Here is a 21,923-nt window from a genome sequence, read left to right on the forward strand (position 1 = left end):
AAGAGAGTGGTGGGGGGGAAACGTTTAGTGATTCACGCAGTGGGCATCACTGATGTGAGGCGTACAGACAGAGTAACTTTGCACACGTTCCTCCCAATAAACCTACTTAAGTGGATTAGCAATGCCAACCCGGGGGCCTCGGCAGACTTAAAGCTCTTATCGCAAACACACCCAAAAAAAAAAACAAAAAACAACAACAACAACAACAACCACAATCAAATCAAAAATAAATAAATAAATAAAACGCAACACTTTTTATCAGTAACCAAGGTTAGCGCCCAGAGTCAATTTGGGGAACCTTCAGAGATGTGAAGGATAATCGGAGAAGTACGGCTCAAAAAAAAAAAAAAAGCATGACGCTCCTACGCTCCATGAATTAAAGACTGCTCGCTTTGGTCTACATTAAATAAAAAATAAATAAATAAATAAATAAATAAATAAATAAATAAATGATGAAAAATACTGTGCATACATAAATACGTACAGAAATACATACATACATAAATAAAATAAAAAAAATAAAAAATAAAAAAAAAAAATAAAAAATAAAAAATAAAAAATAAAAAATAAAAAATAAAACATTAAAAATTAAAAATTAAAAAATAAAAATTAAAAAAATAAAAAAAAAAAAAAATAAATAAATAAATAAATAAAAAATGAAAATGAAAATGAAAAAAAATAATCACTTAAAAATTTAAAATTTAAATAACTTCATTTAAAAATTAAAAATTTAAAAATTACAAATTACAAATTACAAATCATAAATTAAAAATTAAAAATGACACTTAAACGTGAACGTGAATGTGAACGTGAAAGTGAATGTGAAAATGAAAATGAAAATGAAAATGAAAATGAAAATGAAAATGAAAATGAAAATAAGGTACAATAAAGTACAATAAAGTACAATAAAGTAAAATAAAATAAATAAATAAATGAATGAATAAACAAATAAATACATAAATCAATCAAAATCAAAATAACAATAAAATGAAAAATAAAAATACATTATGAGAATAAAAAAATAAATCACAATTAATTGTAAATAACATTACAATTACAATTAAAATACAGTAATAATAAGAAATAAAATATTAGTTCTAAGTCACTACGGAGACCAGATTGTTTTTTTTTTTTCATCCACATTGCATCCTCCCTGACTCATTTTTTTATTTCACCTGTTGGTGAATATTTTGCATTTGTAACAACTTTCTTAGTCTGAGTCTCTCCCTTTCTTCTACAGATCCAGACTGGCTGATTTCATGGCAAACTGCCGCAACATCCCACCCACTGTGAGCACCTGTCCCAACCAAGACAATCACCAAGCTTGTCTGGCTTCCTACACAAGACTCATCGGTCAGTATCACTGTGATGGAGTGAAAGCGTGTCTGAAGAGAGAGTGAAACTCAACCACCTACCGGGAGATCTCACCATATTTTTCACAAATGTCAGCAGTGCGCTGCTACGATATTACAGAAGACCGTTTGCGGTCTAGAGTGGAAGAAATGCCGCTCCAGTGCTCTTGTCTTCCTTTCTTCTTCTTTTTTTATCATATGGAGCAGGGGGTAGGAGTGAGATTGTCAGCTTTCCCCCCCAGCGACTACAGATATCCTCCCCAGCGGCCAGGCCATCAGTTTACGACGAGAAGTAATTAGGGAGGCACAGAGAGAGTGTTTACTTAATTAAAAGACTTGATGGCCATCTGTTTGCTCATATTAAATGTTGCTCCAACAATGCGCACTGGCTAATGCATACATATTTTGATAACGGCACTTTGGCGATGACGTCCGATGCTCGTCGGAGATCAGACGTGGTGCAAAAGTGGAATTTTTATTTTTCATTTTTTTCCTAGCGCCTAAGTTGCATGGGCGCATACTCGGCACACAGGGAGGAGATAAGTCACGCTGCTCACACAAAATGGATGACATGGCTGACTCCTGCTGACAGACCTTTCAAAAGTGAAGTGTTTTTTTTTTTTTTTTTTTGCCTCGGCGCTGTTTTCTCTCCTCCGAAGCGCCCGCTTTGCCAAAATATTCATCGGCGTAATGGCCTCTTTACATCGCAAATGAAGTATTACGACCGGCGCTCGCTTCCCATAACAAGTAAAACAGGACGGTGTCATTCCCACGTCGCTGTGTTTTACGGAAACTATTTGCAATAAATGTCAAGCCATTATTGTCCATTAGTGACCTGTGGATGTGTCTGGATGCGCGTGTGTTTTCGCAGGGACGGAGATGACACCCAACTACGTGGACAGTAGCTTCAGCCACTGGACCATCTCGCCCTGGTGCACATGCAAGGGCAGCGGAAACCAGGAAGAGGAGTGTGTCAACTTCCTACACAGCTTCACCGACAACACTTGCCTGAGTGAGCCACGTTCCATAAATGCTTTCAGTTTCATACGCGACACGGGCAAATTAAAGTTGGGTGTTCCAAAATCAGCCACGTGGTTGCTGCGTGGAAACGCTGACCCAGCCAAGAATAACTAAATGAATAAATGAATCAATCAATCAATGAATCAATCAATCAATCAATCAATCAATCAATCAATCAATCAATCAAACAATCAATCAATCAATCAATCAAAACATGAATCAATCAATAAATCACAAAAATCAATGAATCAAAAAATCAATAAATCAATAAATCAATAAATTAATCAATGAATCCATCCATCTATCAATCAATAACAGCAAATACATATAATTAATTAAATAAATAAATAAATAACAGCAAATACATCAAAATATGTAAATAAATAAGCGGATAGATGAATAAATAAATACATAGATAAATACAATCATCGCAGTAAATACATCGAAATTAATAAATTAATAACAGTAAATATATCGAAATAAACAAATAAATAAATAAATAAATAAATATGCGGATAAATGAACAGATAAATAAAGAAATACATTGCAGTAAATACATCCAAATAAATAAATAACAGTATATAAATAATAAATAAAAAAATAAATAAATAAATAAATAAATAAATACGAGGATAGATGAACAGATAAATAAATAAATATATAAACAAATAAATCACCGTAAATACGTTGAAATAAACAAATAAATAAACAGATAAATAAATTCATAAATACACAAATAAATAACAGTCAAATATCTAAATAAACTGATTAAATACCCGAATAAATAAAAAAGCAAGCAAGGCAAGACGTCTTGGCGTGACGTCACAAAAAAGGGGGCGGGACCTTCTGAAACTGAAACTTTCTGAGGTCATTTTAAAATAGCTTTGGGACACTTTAAGTCATTTTTATTGGTGTTTTTCATTTGACTAAAAATATCAGCCTGCGTGTTTTGGGTATTTTAGATGCTAAAAAACGTTTTTCTGATGTCAGTTAGGAAACCAAAAAATGGTGTCGGTTGTCCTTTAACACAAATGAACTCATTTGCATGTCATTTTCACCAGCAATCTCAGGCTTATCGCTTTAAGGGGGGGAGGAACATGTCATATTAAAAAAAAATCCGGCGAAGAATTAAATAATACATATCTTCAGCTCGTCTTCAGGAAGACGGCGACTGACAAGGTGGTTCGCTTAAAAACGTCCTCGCGTGGCTTTCAGCAGGGAAAAATCCTTCCTTGATATGGCGATTGGTGTTTTGCGACACCTTGAACGTATTCTCACCGTGTGGGTAAAACGCTTTCAGACCATTTCAATACATTACAGGGGAGGGTTGCATTTTTTTGCTGAATGCGCAGGATGAGGGATGAGGAGCCGTCTTGAAAAATAACTCCTAAAACGCAGTATCCCCGTACCACCCCCCACGCCCCGCCTCTTCCTCGTTCCCCACTGCAGTCAAGGGAAACGAGCGATAAACTTCGACACACCAGGGAGGAGAGAATACGCAAAAGCTGCGCTTATTATAGCGACTGCAATTCAACGATGGAGTATCAATGTACTCGTTTATATGGCATCCATTTCCACAATGGCGGCTCGCGCTAAACGTGAAAAATGGTCGTTGAAGCAAAATGTAACAATAATTGGCTCCCATTTCAACGTACGTTTCAGTCTTCGATTTGCATGCGAGGTAAAGGCAGTCAAATGCCGGTTTCACGTATGACTGAATCGCTTTCTCTGCACAGTAGTGTTTTTACTTTTATTAAACCAACGCAACCGTTGGGCAATTAAATATATGGTTGGTATTCACCAACATGATGTGAAAAAAAAAATAAACCAATACTTTTCTCTCTCAATCTTTTAAAAAACTCAATAAAAAGTCATCATAATAATCTTCGCACAGCGAAATTTTCATTTAATGTATTTTTGGCAGATTTACGGAAACCTCTGCAGAGAATCTGGATTATATTAGATTACATTAGATTAGCCTTTATTAGTCTCACACTGGAGAAATTTACCTTTCACAGCTGCAAAGTGATGAATGGATGTGAGAAGGAAAAGGAGTACAAAAACAAAATACAGGAGCTGCTGTAAAGGCAGCCACTGTGACGGTGCCGTTTCGAAGTAGAATCAACAACAAAAAAACTAAATAACAAATAATATGACAACACAATAGACACAGTCTTCAATCTAAAGCACTTTCTGCACCCTCTGTCGTATGAAGTAGTTCTAGATGAAAGAGAAAATCAAAGTGTCCTTTTCACCAGTGGATAAGGGTAAAATGGTAAAATGTGCACCTCAGCTACAAGCAAAATGTTGAAAGCTCACACAAAGCTGTAGCATCCATTGACGAAAAGGGATTGCATGTCCCACGTAAATCCGCTTCAATTCCAAGCCGCGACATTGCCACATACATATGCTCTGCGCTCACACTTCTCATTGCATCCATCCAACCGCAAACTATCCAACAGAAACCGACCATTCCGCTGAACAAAGTGGGGCTGTGAAAATGCTGCCCATTACAGGCGCAAAAAAAAAAATCACAATGGCGCCAGAGCTGTCAGTAAAATGCCACTGACATTCCTCCCAAATCAAAAACAGTGCTGGCAATTCGTGCTGCTAAAAAGGCTATACCGCTCATCAGAGTCTCCTCCTTGAATGAATGTCATCAGAATCAGAATCAGAATCAGAATCAGAATCATCTTTATTGCCAAGTATGTAGAACACACAAGGAATTTGTTTCCGGTCGAACACGCTGCACTAGTATCGTCGTCAAAAAAAAAAAAAAAAAAAAAAAAAACTGCTAAATGGCACTATACAGTTCCATTTTGGCTACTGTTGAAAGTCATGGCCAAAAATGTTGCAAAATTCCATCAGCAAAGACTCGGATAATAATTTGACAGAAAGAAAATTACCAAAACCAGAACCGACATGAGTACAAGGGAAGATAACACATCAGGAAAAAGTCAAACAAAAGACAAGTAACAAGATCGACGTAAATTGCTCGTCACGACAACGACAAGGAAATTCAAAACACACCGAGAAATACATAGCAAGAAACTACAACCACAACTACTTATGTAGTTGTGGTTGTAGTTTCACAACCACAACTATACTATGTATGATTATTATCATCATTATTATCATTATTATTATCATCAGCATTATCATCATTATTATCATCATTATCATCATTATCATTATCACCATTATCATTATTATCATCTATTACAGTAAAGTCTCGTTATATCGATATTCAAGGGAGTCCGAAAAAATATCGATATAACCGGGACTATCGATATATCCGACCCTGTTTGCATGTAATTTTCTCTGTGCGTGCATAGAAATAGTATCGATATAACCGGGACTATCAATATATCCGATATCGATATAACGAGACTTTACTGTATTATAATCTATTATCATGATTATTATCATTATTATTACCATCATTATCATCATCATTATCATCATCATTATCATTATCGTCATTATCATCATTATCATCATCATCATCACCATTATCATTAAAATCGTCATCATTATTATCATTATTATCATCTAATATTATAATCTATTATTAATTATTATTTTATTTTATTTTATTTTATTTTATTTTTTTATTAATTATTATTTTTTTGTATTTATTATTATTATTATTATTATTATTATTATTATTATTATTACTTCCTTGAACTAAAACTACTCACCCAAAATCGTGGTGAGGAGCGATGAGGCAAAAAGCCAAGAATGTCAAGAATAAACAGACACTTTGAGACAAAAATCGTGAGCAAGGTAAAATAATCCGACGGCCACTTTTTGGCGCGACGACATTGAAATCGGCATTTAGCTAACAAGGAAACCTCTTGACCAGTGCCGCTCTGGAGGGAACGCCCTCCACATACGTCAAACACAGAAAAAACACCAACATGACAATTTTAGGGGGCGCTGGAGCTCTTGTAGGGGCATCCAGAGCATGCACTGTATGCGTGTTAAGTAGTTGCATTGCATTGCATAGCATTGTTGCAAAACACAAAAATCTCCAAACGCTAACGTCCGGCAGGCTTCACCACGTGGGACCCGTTTCACCTTTTTGTTCCGCACCCGTTTAGAATTTGATCAGTGGTTTGAAATCTATTCAAAGTCATCTCTACAAACTGACCTTATAATGGAGGTGGTTGCCAAGCAATTATATGGTTTCTCTCCTCCCCCGGTTGAACAATGAGACAAAAGCGTGGCGCTTTCAACGGCGGAGAAGCGGAAAAAAAAAAAGCGGTAGACCGCCACTATTTTGCCACGTGTCTGAAAAAGCCGACTGAACTGGAGTTTATCGCATTCTTGCAGCGGCTCGCGCATGTGCTTAGATACGACAAATGCACTGGAAGCGCCTCACGTGTGCATTCGTAGGCTAATGCCTCCCCTTGTTCGAGACGACCGATTAGCTTGTTTTAAAAAAGAATCCTATTTCTTGCTGCGCGCATTGATCGCAAAACAAATTGGGGGATCATCATCTCAGAGTGTGGGCGCAATTGTCTTCGATTTTTGTCGAGCGAACGGCGCTAAAGCTTCCTTATTGAGTGAAAAATTGGACGAATAAGACTGTACGACTTCCTTTCGATTTTCTTTTGCCAAAAGTTAAATAGACGACGTGAACGCTTACATAAGGAGGGCACATCTTTGATTATTGAACGCAGGCCAGCGCTAGCTATCCCGCAAAAACCTGGAACGGCGCTAAAGCAGCCTTCATATTGAGCCAGAGAATACGAACCAAAAACTGGACGAATAAGTCTGTAGGATTCCCTTAAGATTTTCTTTTCCCAAAAGTTACATTATCGACGTGAACGCTTATATAAGAAGGGCACATCTTTGATTATTGAACGCAGGCCAGCGCTAGCTATTCCGCAAAATCTGGAACGGCGCTAAAGCTTCCTTATTGAGCCAGAGGATACGAACCAAAAACTAGACAAATAAGTCTGTTGGAGTCCCTGAAAATTTTCTTTTGCCGAAAGTTAAATTGACGACGTAAACGCTGACATAAAGAAGGCACATCTTTGATTATTGAACAAAGGCCAGAGCTAGCTATTCCACAAAATCCAGAACGGCGCTAAAGCTTCTTTATTGAGCGAGATGATATGAACCAAAAATTAGACAAATAAGTCTGTAGGACTCTCGTAAAGGACAACCAACGTCTCCGGACAAGTTGTGTCCATAATTTTTAAAATGGCTTCAAATGACTTCTACTGAGCGTATTTTAATAAGATTCCACCACATATAGATATATTTTACGTTTTAAGATTTGCGCTGAATATTCAGGAAGTCTTGTTTTTGAGTTGGTGACGAGTCTGTATGTGACGTCACTAAAGGGCAAAAAAAACACATTGTAGCAGTCCTATTATCACGTCAATGTATTTTGCTGTACTTGTTTGGTCTGAAAACCTCGTGTTGCACCAAAAACGTGTTGCACCAGAAGAGGGCGACCAAGTTCCATGGAAGGAATTTATCAGCCTGTGGAAACGGGCTGATTAAGTCCTCACAGGAGCTTGGACACCATTTTCTGCCTCTTTTTGGGTGATACATTTCCCCCCAATGTTGCCTCAAAATGGCACGGAATAAATTCTTTCATCCATCGCAAACATGTATGCTTTCCTCTTCAGAACTATTTGATTCATATTCATAACTGGATGAGTAACAAGAAAGCATATTCTCCGAATCTGAAGCCATTGTTTTGATTCTCCAGCAATGCAAGACGTCTTGGCGTGACGTCACGAACTGGGGGCGGGACTTTCTGAAAATGTCCAATTCGCAGCTCAATTTTTTTGCAGATTTTGGACATTTTACATCATTTTTATTGGTTTTTTGCATTTGAATAAAAATATCGTACTGCGTGTTTTGGGTATTTTAGATGCTATAAAATGTTTTTCTGATGTCAGTTAAGAAACAAAAAAAGTGACGTCGGTTGTCCTTTAAAATTTTGTTTTACCGAAAGTTAAATTGACGACGTGAACGCTTACATAAGGAGGGGTCATCTTTGATTATTGAACGAAGGCCAGCGCTAGCGATTCCGCAAAATCCTTTGCGGCCTCCCTTGGTGACAGTTTTTAAAACACAAATCTCAGATTGTTTTTGATGAGTTTTGGCATATGACGCTTAATCCCACAGACGAATGTTTTTGGCTCGCCATCATCTTTGTCGCTTCCACAGTCGCACGCCTACCTCGTCATGGCGCTTGCCAAATATTGGGCGGGCGAACGTAGCGGGTTGGCTCGGGTACAAAATGGCTTCCCGTCGTCACGAGGTTTGTCTCTTACAGGAAACGCCATTCAGGCCTTTGGCTACGGTCTGGATTACATGGCGAGCAAGAACGCATCCGTTCCTGACCCTTCGGTCACGGCCAAGATGGCGTCGGATCGTTTGGCGGCAACTACCGGCTCTCCCTTTGTGACTATTGTGAAGGTAACGCTTTTAAACGCGCCAACTATTTTTCAGTTTCATATGCGGGGGTGTATTATCCCGAATTTATCTCCGGGTGAAATAAAGGTTGGGGTACATCCCAGTCTTCTTTGCATGTGTTGTTGAAAATAGGCCTATTACTTGAAGAACCACAAAATCACCCCTCAACTCGGGCAAACCATGAAAAGGAGGATTTTGAGGCGGTAAAGCCGATCACGGCACGCCGTCCAAATTCTCATCGACTTCAGTCTCAAAGCAATTGGCACACGAAATCTCGCGTTTTCACGATAAGACAGTTGGTGCTACACCCAAGCTGATGACATCAGTTGAAATCATATATTTCTCAGTGAAAAGAAAATGGAAGGTTGGTTTAGATATTTTTTTTTTTAATCTGGATTAGTGGTTCTCAAATATTGGCCCAGGGCTTCTTACTCTACAGAATGGCGTCTCCCCGCAACGACTGCAACTGGGTTCAATGTCTGCTACGGGAAAATGAGCACCAATGTTTGGCTTTTAATAGAACGGCGCATCAGTTTCCGTTCGAATAAGGTGTGACAGAAATGACAGAAACCGACTGCCAAAAACTCCCTCCCACCACTTCGTTCGTCTCTGTGGTAGAGGGAAGAAATATTTCACGCCGCACTTTGGGCTAGGCGACGTGCAGCCTCTACTTTAAGACAGATGATGTTTTCTCACCTTTGCGCGCGACCCGCTTACAAATCTTTGCGAAATTCCATTTCGCCGCCGCTGCTGATGTTACTTTTACGGTTTTTAGAGTCGAATACTCTTCATGACGCGCTTGCACTATTTACCGATGCTAATTTTTCAGAAAATCAGAATCAGAAAACCTTTTTTTCGTCCCACAATGGGGAAATTTGCAAAACATAATACATGCTAGATCAGGGTTCGGGAACCTTTTTGACGAAGAGAGCCATAAAAGTAAAATACAGTAAAGTCTCGTTATATCGATATCGGTTATATCGATAGTACTGCTTATTACGATACTATTTCTATGAACGCAAGGAAAATTTATATGCCGCAGGATCGGATATATCGATAGTCCGGTTATATCGATATTTTTTCCGACTCTCGAGAATATCGATATAACGAGACTTTACTGTATTTAGAAATGTTTTTCAGTGAGAGCCACACACACGCGAGCGCGCGCACATACACACACACACACACACACACGCAAACACACACACACACACACGCAAACATGCACGCAAACATGCACGCAAACATGCACGCAGGCGCGGCCACTTTTCAATAAAATGTCAGAATGTATTATTTAAAATAACTGCATTTCACTGCCGTGATATATATATAAAAACCAAAAAAGTGACGTCGGTTGTCCTTTAAAGGGGCGTTTACCTGTTTCAACAAGACGGCCAGTATCATCCAATCAAAATTGCGCTTTCCGCCAACCTAGGCCAGTGTCATCCAATAAAAATTGCGCTTTCTGCCAATTGCAGCCCCAACAGGAAATGAACAGCAAAAAAGCGAGAATATGTATTTCGTTTTATCGGCGTGCCATATGCAATCATCAAAAGTGCCATATATGGCTCGCGACCCATAGGTTCCCGACCCCTGTGCTAGATGAACGGCCATTGATATTGTTACCTATTTGGACCACTCCTGTACGACTGAGAGCTTACACAGACGTACCTATTTTTGAGTTTGTCCAAGGGCCTCCACAGTCATCGCGTACTCCCGAGTCACACGGCATCGTAATGGTGAAGACATTTTGAAACACAATGAAAACAAACAACAATAATGAGGCGCATGGATGAAAAACGTGCATGGCCGAGTGGCTGCGAGTGTGACGTTTTCCGCCGCGTTGACGGTATTGATGCACTCATGTCTGCCTGTCTAACAGCGGCGTGGCACGGCGTTTAATTTATTGTAAAAATGGTAATTAGGAAACAATAAGCCGTGCAATTACTCAAGCAGGAAGTCTATAATTAGTGAATGAGCTACGGGGACATTTTGGGCAGCCTTGCAGTCTACGCCCGCCAATTAAAACTCGGTCCGACTTGGAAGACAAATAAATTGGAAGAACCTTGTTTGAGCCCTGATGGCGGAGGATGCTCATGGATTTCCGAGCGAGCGCGTAACGTGGGGATGGACGTGCGCACGGTTGAATGGATAGCCAGATGCGTGTACGCGTGGATGCTTGGTTGGGTCGACGTACAATATAGAGCAAAAGTCTGACTAGAGATGTTGCTTTTGCAGTTGTAATGAAGCAAAACTGTAGCGCTGGAATGGCACAGACAATGCTGGATTCATCTGAAAAGCAGTTATTTCCTGGTTTCATTTTGGTAGCTAGCTACAGATAGCTACAAGTAGCTCTAGAGCTAGCTAAAGATAGCTAGAGAGCAGGCTACAGAACTAGCTAGCTTGCTAGATAGACAGCTAGATAGATGGCTAGCTAGTTAGCAAGCTAGTCAGCTAGCTAGATATCCAGCCAGCCATCTATCCATCCATCCCTCTCACTCTCCATCTAGCTAGCTAGCTAGTTCTGTAGTTCATGTAGCTAGTTAACTACAGATAGCTACAGAGCAAGGTAGAGAAATAGGTAGATAGATGGAGAGCTAGATAGAGAGCTCGATAGGGAGCTAGATAGTGCGCTAGACAGGGAGCTAGATAGTGAGCTAGCTAGAGAGCTAGGTAGAGAGCTAGGGAGAGAGCTAGCTAGAGAGCTAGATAGAGAGCTAGCTATGAAGCTAGATAGAGAGCTAGCTAGAGAAATAGAGAGCTAACTAGAGAACTAGTGAGCTAGCTAGTGAGCTAGCTCGCGAGCAAGATAGCTAGATAGCTAGCTAGATAATATCAATGTGTATAGGACCCCACCCCGCAGTTGCTTTGTATTAGTCCTTTCTTAAAAGGCAGACGCATGGACGTCACAATCATTTCAACACTCACAAAGAACCTCTCATATGATATGACCGGAAAAACGTCTATGTGACTATGTGAGTTATTCTATATGAATATGACGAGAAAAACTTATTTTTGACAGAAAAACACAGACGCATAGAAAGATCATTTATCACAAAGCTAATGAATGACTTGGCAACAAGTAGGCTACTTCCGGGACAAGGAATCAAACAGAAACGGGCATACGGAACACGTGATTCGCATCTCAAAATGAGATGAATGAAAATGAATTCAGATCTGACTCAGCGTTTCTGCCTGTTTGTTTGTTTGTTTTTTGCCGGCTATAAATTTTCACCTTCTGGCCTGTCTCAAATTAATTATGTTCAATATTTACATCCTTGTGTTGTCAACTTGTGGGCAGTTTCTCTTCACTTCAGCCAGTAGCGGAATTGGCAAGCTGTCAGATGAGTGAACGGCGCCCTAATAATTTTAGGTAGACTTTTGTTATGGTCGGTTATGTCCTCAAAATTTATCAAATGTCAAAATACAAACTTTTGAAGAGAATTATTTCTCACAATATTGGAAAGTATTCACAGCTCTCCCAAGCATTGCCAAGTAGAAAAAAATGCTAAAAAAGAAAACAGTAATCCTGCAAAATGGATCCGTTTTACTATTTAAAGGACAACCGACACCATTTTTTTTGTTTCCTAACTGACATCAGAAAAACATTTTATCGCATCTAAAATACCCAAAACAGGCTGATATTTTTAGTCAAATGCAAAACACCAATAAAAATGAGTTAGTTTCCCAAAACTACAGTAAAGTCTTGTTATATCGATATCGGTTATATCGATAGTACTGCTTATTACGATACTATTTCTATGAACGCAAGGAGAAAATTTACAGGATATATCGATAGTCCGGTTATATCGATATTTTTTCCGACTCCCGAGAATATCGATATAACGAGACTTTACTGTACTTCAAAATGACCTCGGAGATGACGAGTTTCAGAAGGTCCCGCCCCCTTGTTCGTGACGTCACGCCAGGACGTCTTGCCTTGCTCTAGAATCAAAACAATGGCTGCAGATTCGGAGAAGATGCTTTTTTGTTACTCATCCAGTTATGAATATAATTCAAATAGTTCTGAAGAGGAAAGCAGAAATGTTTGCAATCGATTAAAGAAGTCCTCCCGTATCAATTCGAGCCGTCAGGACTCCAATGTAGCGTCCCAGAAAATGCACAAGATGGCGCCCAAGCTCCGTTGCTGGGAATTTGTGTCAACTAGTATCAAATAGCAGTCTTGGTGCAACACACAACGATTCACCATTGTGTTACTTATGTGTTTTCCTTCTAATTTCGCCATCAACACGGATCAACACCACGGATTTCACACCAAACAAAGTACCCAAAATGCATTGTGTGTCGCTTTCTCGGTCAGGGGCGTTCCTGACGTGACGTCACGTCAGGCATCGTAATCAACTCGAAAACAAGACTTCCTGAATATTCAGCGCGAGTCTTAAAACGTAAAATATCGCTATATGCCGTGGAAAATACGCTCAGTAGAAGTCATTTGAAGTGATTTTACAAATTATGGACACAACTGGTGACTCAAAATTTTCCCGCAGTATCCCCATGAGCAGAGAGCTGCGAACTGCGTACTGTCAATCGACACTCCAATGTGGGTGTCTGTACACGCATGTATAGCAAAAAGGAATGGATTCATGTACGGACGGATGTGTGATTAAATGTACAATAAGCAAGACGAACAATAAAGTGCAGTCAGTGAGAAGTGTGTGTGTGTGTGTGTGTGTGTGTTTGTGTGTGTGTGTGTCCGCTCAGGTCACTTATACCGAGCCCTCAACAGCTCATTTAGATGCGTAATTATTCCACACGTCACTTCCACTTCTGACTGTGGGCTTTATCCCGTGCTCAGTGAGTAAACATGTGGGCGGAATGCTCGGTCCTGCGAGCTTTGAGAGTCTCCGAGGTAGACATCACGAGATGTAATGTGCTCATATGCGCTCGGTTTTCTGTAGCGGGAACTAGTTAAAAGAGGCGTTTGCTATTTAATAGCATTAAAAAAAACACGCTCGCGTTGCTAACGCAAGGACTGAATGCTTAAATTGAAATTGACATTGCAATGGAGTGATATGTCTCTTTTAAATCCCCAAGGCTGCACTTGTGTATGTATTGGGTATTCATTTATGTATATACTATGAACATGTATGTTCAATGGTTAAGTTAGCGTATTGTTTCTTGAAATGTGAAAAGTTGATGTGATTTATTTGAATGATTAGTGGAACTGAACTTGCTGACCGTCGCTTGCGCGTGTTTTGGTCCAAGTTGCGTGTTAGAAAAAAACACTTTGGTAAGTTAACAACTCATTCAGTTTGATAAATAAATAAATAAATAAATAAAATGCTACAAATTAACAAATTAATAACTAACTAAATAAATAAATAAATTATAAGTGAATAAATAAATACAAACACAGGTAAATAAATAAACACACAAAAAATAACAAATACGTAAATAAATCAATTCATAAATTAAAACTCAGGTGAATAAATATATAAATAAATACACAGAAAAATAAACAAGTACATAGATAAATATACAAATACACATAAATAAATAACAAATGCTTAAATAAATATATAAATAAAAACTCGGTGAATAAATACATAAATAAATACACAAAAATAAACAAGTATACAGATAAATAAACAAATACACATGGATAAATAAATAGATAGGTAAATAAACAAATAAATACAAACACAGGTAAATAAATAAATACACAAAAAATAACAAATACATAAATAAAAACTCAGGTGAATAAATATATAAATAAATACACAGGAAAAATAAACAAGTATATAGATAAAATAGATAAATAAACAAATACACATAGATAAATAGATAGATAAATAAACAAATAAATACAAACACAGGTAAATAAATACACAAAAAATAAATACATAAATAAAAACTCAGGTGAATAAATACATAAATAAATACACAGGAAAAATAAACAAGTACATAGATAAATAAACAAATACACAGATAAATAAATAGATGGATAAATAAATACATAAATAAAAACTCAGGTGAATAAATACATAAATAAATACACGGAAAAATAAAGAAGTACATAGATAAATAGACAAATACACATAAATAAATAAATAAAGAAATGTAGGTAAAACAGATTTGTTCCACTTGAAATGTGACACTCGGACACTCCTGTTTGTCTTTTTGTTGAACAAAATCAACCGAGTGGCAATTTGCGGTACTACAATGGGAATGGAATACAGTAAAGTCTCGTTATATCGATATTCAAGGGAGTCAGAAAAAATATCGATATAACCGGGACTATCGATATATCCGACCCCGTTTGCATGTAATTTTCTCCGTGCGTGCATAGAAATAGTATCGATATAACCGGGACTATCGATATATCCGATATCGATATAACGAGACTTTACTGTATACGTTAAAAAATACTAAAATAGGCATTGTAACAGTGTTGTGTCAACTTTGGACCGTCATGTGTTGATTTTCCAGCTCAATTGAATTTAATCAACCTGGACAGATCCAACCCCAAAACCCCCCCAAAAAAACCACACAATTGCAGCACCGATGTCAAAATCCTCATCGACAAATCCTCTAATTGAAGTACCTGTGTCTACTATTCGTCACTTTAGCAAAAAGTTGGCAAACTACAGCCGCGTTTGGTTCGCTCGGAGACCTTAAATAAACAAGCGCATTTGGATATTGCCTGCTCGGTCACGGTGTCTAAACGCGTGGGTTTGTTTTGCGCCTTCTCAAAAGGCCTCGGCGGCGAATGTGTGGCTATTGGCTGCAGCCACCGATCTGGACTCATGTCAACAGGCTGCTGACACACATGGCTGCCCCTGCTAATTAATTGGCTTTTAGTTGCAGATGTGCCTGGTGCATTGTCAACACTATTTTTTTCCACCCTCTTCATTTTTAGCAGCCTTTATTTGCTGCGAGAGGCTTTATCTTTTTTCCAAGAAAGAAAAAAAAAATATCTGCCCTTCTCAAAGATATGACAGTCAGACACTGTGGACAGACACTCGGAACTAGAAAGATTGTCCCTACTGCCGGCAGGAAACGTAGTCATCTATGACATACGTCTGAATTCTGCGCCCCTCTGCCAAGCCATTTATTGAGAATACATGCAAATTAAAGTGATACATTAGTAAAACATAGTTTTCTTGATTAGCATACCACGCCTCTGGACGTGCTGCGCAACAACAGATGTAAGCAATAAAACATCGTGTTTCCCATGAACTGATAAGTTTGTATCCAAATGCGCTTGTTTACTTAAGCTCTCCGAGCGAAGCAAACGCGGCTGTAGTTTGCCAACTTTTTGCTAAAGCGACGAATAGTAGACACAGGTACTTCAATGAGAGGATTTGTCGATGAGGATTTTGACATCGGTGCTGCAATTGTGTGGTTTTTTTGGGGGGGTTTTGGGGTTGGATCTGTCCAGGTTGATTAATTTCAATTGAGCTGGAAAATCAACACATGACGGTCCAAAGTCGACACAACACTGTTACAATGCCTATTTTAGTACTTTTTTTACGTATATTTCAAAACCTAATGACCTCTTTGTGTGAAAAGGAGTTTGAAGTCCTAAATTACCCCTGTGATATGGACTTCCCCAAGTCGTAAATAACTCCTGTGAAAACTGACCGTTTGACCCCAGGTTGCCCACGCTACACTTGTGTATTGAGTCATAAGTGTTGACGAAGCATACAACAGCATGAAACTTTGAAATATGATAACTTCTTATTCTCTATCAGCCATCCATGATAATTCAACACAATTTTCTCACACACATCTTAGCATTTGATGAGTTGTGGGGACCTCATACCGCCCTCCCCTCCTTTCTATCAACATATGGGAAAATGACATGATGTGCAATTTGTGCAAAGGTTACGTTAGAGGAGATGAGTTGAGGGTACGGCGGCGTACAAAATGTTTCATGTTCCTTATGATGCGTTTCTGTACCGCTGCGATGCACTGAAAACGATGCCGCTTGCAAATTGAGTGTGACTATTTTAACTTGGAGGCAAACTGTTTCGTTTTTGTACCACGAGCAGACTAGAAAATTGGAAAAGTTCTCAAAATGCCAGCAATTGGTCTGCAAAATAAATAAAATAAAATAAAAAATACAACTTTAAGGATATTGGTTTGTTTCGCAATCATATTGCAACTCTAGAGGCTGAGCATTTTAATATCTGGACTGATATGGTCCCATCGCTCTTTGTTGTAATGTGACCGTTGTGGTGCATTTCTCTCATTTTGCACACTTTGCAAAAAGTTCTGTGAGCATTGTAGGTTTCCGCACCCCCACACTCTCATGAGTTGCCTTTTAAAGGGTACCAATGGTTTTGTTTTTCTGGAACGAGTAGGAATTCTGATTTTTGTTTTTTACATTATATTTTTTTTTGCTTTGACTTAAGAGCAGAAATTTGAGATGGGAGCACTGTACGACGGTATAATTTCCCTCTCTTTTCAGCAAGTAGCAGCAGGGCGTTTGTAGACTCCTGCCCGGTGTCTCAGGTCTGCGGACCAGACGCTATTAGAAGTACCAAGAACTAAACAGAGGCTCAGAGGGGATCAAGTCTATATCATTGTCGGACCCTCTTTCTGGAATGACCTTGCTCTGAACATCCGGCAAGACCCCTCACTGCCCATCTGTAAAGAGTTTTCTATTTGATGCTGCGAAACTGAAATTTGGTGGGTTAAAAATGCTGTTATTCAGATCTTAACCGCAACACGAAAGAGGGAGCATACTTTGGCATTCCCTACACTGATTGTCACGCACTCGGGTTTGGCAAATACCAATCCCAGGTATGAGTATTGGTCCAATAAATACTGTCCTTATTTTAACTCATTCACTGCCAGATGATGTGCAAAAATGTTTCCACTCCAGTGCCAGGGTTTTTGTCATTGTCACTTGAATTTCACAGAATATTGAGTTTTAGGATTACATAAACATTCACTGCAGCGTAAGAAACCTTAGTCTCTCTTCTTTCATCAGAAAAAAAATAGTTAATTCCTAAATTAGATGGGTCTGGAGTTATATAAGCTTGAAATGAGGGTGGCTGTCCAAAATACAATGCCATACATACATATTGGTTTATATAGCGTTTTAACAACAGCTGACGATGGAACAGCGCTAACCTGGAAAAAAGGGAAATGCTAACCTCTTGTGGAAAGGAAAAACATTGCCAGAGGCCATGGCCGGTGCTTTATCGCCACCCAAAAAAAGAAAAAAAAATGGGAATGGCACTCTATATCATATATATCCAATTCTCAAATTAATTCGTGAATGGCAATGAATGAGTTAACTATGTCGTTCTGACCTCTTCTTGTGGTAATTTATGAAATATTGAAGCGGAACCCTCCCACTAGGGCGCGGTTAGCTTCACGATCTCAGCTCACCAGTGTGTTGTTTTTTTTTTCTCGGCCTTGTAAATAAACTCCATAATGATAGCTTCAAGAAACAGGTTACCTCGACCTGCAAGAGACGCCGCACAAAAGTGGACACATTTACTCCAGCGAACATTTCACCTTCATGCCCAAAAAAAAACGAATCTCCCGTGCATTGCCGATATTATACTTCCTGACTCATCATTTTCCTTCTTCTCCTCCGACGGCAGCCTTAGTGTCACCTGCGCCCCCGAATCAAATGCCACCACATCAGACGGACTGTGCGTGAGTCACGTCTAACCTTTACAAGTCTCACTCTTCTTCTTCTTCTCCGTCTGTGTGTGTATTTGTTTCCCTCCATGCGCTCAGTATCCCGAACCGAGAGATGGCGGTCCCGGCAAACCTCAAGGCCTGCCAGGGGATCACTGCGCCTGTGTGCACGCCAACGTCTGGGCTCTGCTGCTTCCTGGCCTGGCTTTGGCTTTGCTACAGGCTCAACATGCCTTATAGAAGTGCCAGGAAGGGAAGGTAGCGAGGGTGAGGAATGAGGGGGGGAGAGGGGGAGGAGGTCACCTTTCGACATGCTAATCCCAAAAGCGGAAGGTGTTATTTCTCTGACTGATATTAAGATGGCGGCAGTGCTGGACATTTGATATGGGAGGGGGGGGGGGGGGGGGAGTGGTAAGAAAAAAAAAACTGAACGGGAACGTGCAACAAATATCAAGAAAAAAAAAAAAACAACAACAACAACAAAGTGCTTGACTTTCCATTCGTCGTCATATTACCACGGACCACACGGATGGAACATATGGCTTGACTGAAAAGGACCCTCGTTGGCGTCGAGGGACAGCTCCCTCCCGCAAAAGACGTCTCGGCAAAAGAAGGGGGTGTGAAATGATTAAAGGACTGATAAAAAGAAAGCGTGGGGAGGGGGGGCGTGGACGTGATTCGGCTCTCGGTCTTGTTTTTGTCATCGTCGACAGGACGAGGGGATGATTACAGCCTGTTTATTGTTAAACTGTAATCTTGAAAAAAAAACCTATTCAGTGTTCTAAGTGTCCGTATAGTATCCGTGATCACAAAAATAAAATGAAAAAAAAAAAGTCATTTCAGGTGTGTAAAATTTGACGAAAGACAGTCAAGCATTATTCATGCTTCTTTGCTCATTTAAGATGTTGCTGTTGACCACCATGACGGTTAACCCCGACACATGGACTTGCACATGTGAATATCCGTCTCTATGTATTTAATGAAAAAAAAAACACACAAAAAATACAGTGATACCTCAGTTTACGAACGCTTTAGCTTACGAACCATTCGCCTTACGAACATTAAATTTGCGAGAATATAATCTTGGCTTACAAACTAATTTTCGCGAAACACACATAGCGCCACAATGGCTGGCGGAGTAGTTTTCCACACCCACTTTCTTTCAGTGCAGACGTGGTTTGTTATCGAGTGGATACTTTCGCTTCTTTGGGATACGAAAAAAACCCCACCACAGGCTAGTGTTAAACCGAAAAGGACAATTACGGTCGAGCAGAAAAAGGAGATCATCGAGAAACATGAACGAGGTGTGCCTTTGTGTGTCCCAGTACCAGTATGCCAAGTCGCTCCGTGTCGGCTAAGGGTGTTTCTGTGTTGTCTAAGCAACGGTCTCAGGCAATAGAAGACATTTACAAACTCCTGTTGATTTGGATAAATGAAAAGCAGCTTCTAGGGGACAGTCCTTATGGAAGGTGACTCTCCTTCCAAACAGTAACTCCCTCCCTCCTTCTCCCACTCCATTTTATCAAGCCATCAACGACCATCACAAAGGTAAATAAAACAACTTTATTATACTGTGCAGTTTATATCTTTCATTACAATCCATTTATTATACATAAAATACAGTATATTTTGTGTCGTTTTAAGGCTGATTTAGTAGAACATTATGTTTTATGGGGATCTGGGAACGGATTATTCTCATTTGAATGGTTTCCTATGGGAAATTAATGTTTGGAATACATATTTTTCACCTTACACACACACTTTCTGGGAACCAATTAAGTTCGTAAGCCAAGGTATCACTGTATATCTTAAAAAAAACAACAGCACCTTGCTTTTTTTGATCTCAACCAAAATGGTATCTGCAGTTCCTGTCAAACAATGATGACTGTGTTGACTTTGAAAATTTTGGATTAGTTCACTAATGTAAGGCCTTCATGATCTGCGTTTCAATGTCTCTGTGTTAAAAAAAAAAACAGGAATGATGACAAAGAATGTATACAGAAATATGAGATTAAATCCTCCGTCTGCTTAGAACGCCGATGCCCGACGTGTGACTGATTTCACGCATTCATCGAGACAATCAACAACACCGTGCGCGTTTGTGTTTTTTTGGCGGGTAGAAAAAGTCTGCACACCCCTGCTCCTATGGAAAGCCTTTTTTTGTGATGTGAACAATATAACTCTGCTATAGTGTTTTTTTGTGTTTTTTTTTTGCAAAAGCATATTTTTGCTGTTGACTAACCTCTACTCCATATTTCAGCCCACTTCTCCGAAATGCATTTATAATTTCTGAAAATATGAATTTTATTTCTTTTATATTTACAATATAAATTTACATTTCACAGCAGCAAAATGATGAAAGGAAAGGAAGAATTAGAAAAACAAAATACAGGAGCTGTTGTAAAGGCAGCCATATCCACATTCCAGCCCACTTCTCCGAAATGCATTTATAATTTCTGAAAATATATATTATTTACATTTAACTTATAATATAAATTGACATTTCACAGCAGCAAAGTAAGGATAGGAAGAAATAGAAAAACAAAATACAGGAGCTGCTGTAAAGGGACCTATATATATATATATATATATATATACATACATATACATATACATATACATATACATATACGTATATATATATATGTGAAAATGTTCTAAAACGCACCACATTTCTATTCTTTATTACACTTCTCAAAAGGAGTCATAAAAATTCAATAACAGGTTGTGAAAATATTTGTCACTTTTATTTTTCAATATCACATAAACCTGCCATGGGAACAGGGGGTTAGAGGTCGTTTTTTATTTACTTCCACTATACTGTACATCACTGAGAAAATGTTGAGTCATCAATTACAATGAGACAAGCTTGTGAAGGCAAGACAACAAAAACAAAAAAAATATTATATTGAAAAAGGAAGGGATGCTATTTTTCAATGTCCAGTTCAATCTGATGTTTGTGCTGAATTTTATTGATAAGAGTAGTAAGGTATTTTGCAGTAAGGCTATTTCTTTCGCTCAAAGTTTGCTGGACTGTTTTATCTGTATGCCCAAGTTGCCCAAACTGTAGTTGCTACTGAGTTTAGATGCATAAAGATTGGATATTGGAAAAATGGTCGTCTGTTTTTTCTCCTCACCTCAATATGAACTGACATTTATTTATTATTTTTATATTATATTATTTACTTATTATTTATTTATTTATTTTTTATTTATTTATTTATTTTATAGTTGTTTATTTGTGTGCTTTTTATGTGTTTTATAATAATTGGATTGGATTTGCCTTTATTAGTCTCACAGTGGAGAAGTGTACATTTCACAGCTGCGATAATAATACATTTCATTTATAAGCGCCTTTCAAAACTCTCAAGTTTTATTTACGTATTTATTTTTTATATGTATGTTTTTCTATTTATTTTATTATTTATGTTTTACTTTATTTTACTTTATTTATTTTATTTATTTTTGTTTTTGTATTTGTTCGTTTAT

The 21,923-nt window shown here is 38.4% G+C and overlaps 1 protein-coding gene across 1 annotated transcript in view; it reads left to right on the forward strand.

The window, feature by feature from the left end:
• LOC148898784 (GDNF family receptor alpha-2-like) overlaps positions 1 to 19,745 on the forward strand; it is an 87,984-nt gene extending 68,239 nt beyond the window's left edge. The window contains exons 5-8 of the mRNA XM_088993690.1: positions 1,241 to 1,353; positions 2,224 to 2,364; positions 8,674 to 8,816; positions 18,534 to 19,745. Of these exons, the coding sequence (XP_088849816.1) occupies positions 1,241 to 1,353; positions 2,224 to 2,364; positions 8,674 to 8,816; positions 18,534 to 18,674 (538 nt within the window). The 3' untranslated portion in view covers positions 18,675 to 19,745. The remainder of the gene's footprint in view (positions 1 to 1,240; positions 1,354 to 2,223; positions 2,365 to 8,673; positions 8,817 to 18,533) is intronic.
• The last annotated feature ends 2,178 nt before the right edge of the window (positions 19,746 to 21,923 follow it).

Source organism: Hippocampus bargibanti, linkage group LG04 (assembly GCF_051943395.1).
Source record: "Hippocampus bargibanti isolate YZ-2025 linkage group LG04, ASM5194339v1, whole genome shotgun sequence".
Classification (NCBI taxonomy): Eukaryota; Metazoa; Chordata; class Actinopteri; order Syngnathiformes; family Syngnathidae; genus Hippocampus; species Hippocampus bargibanti.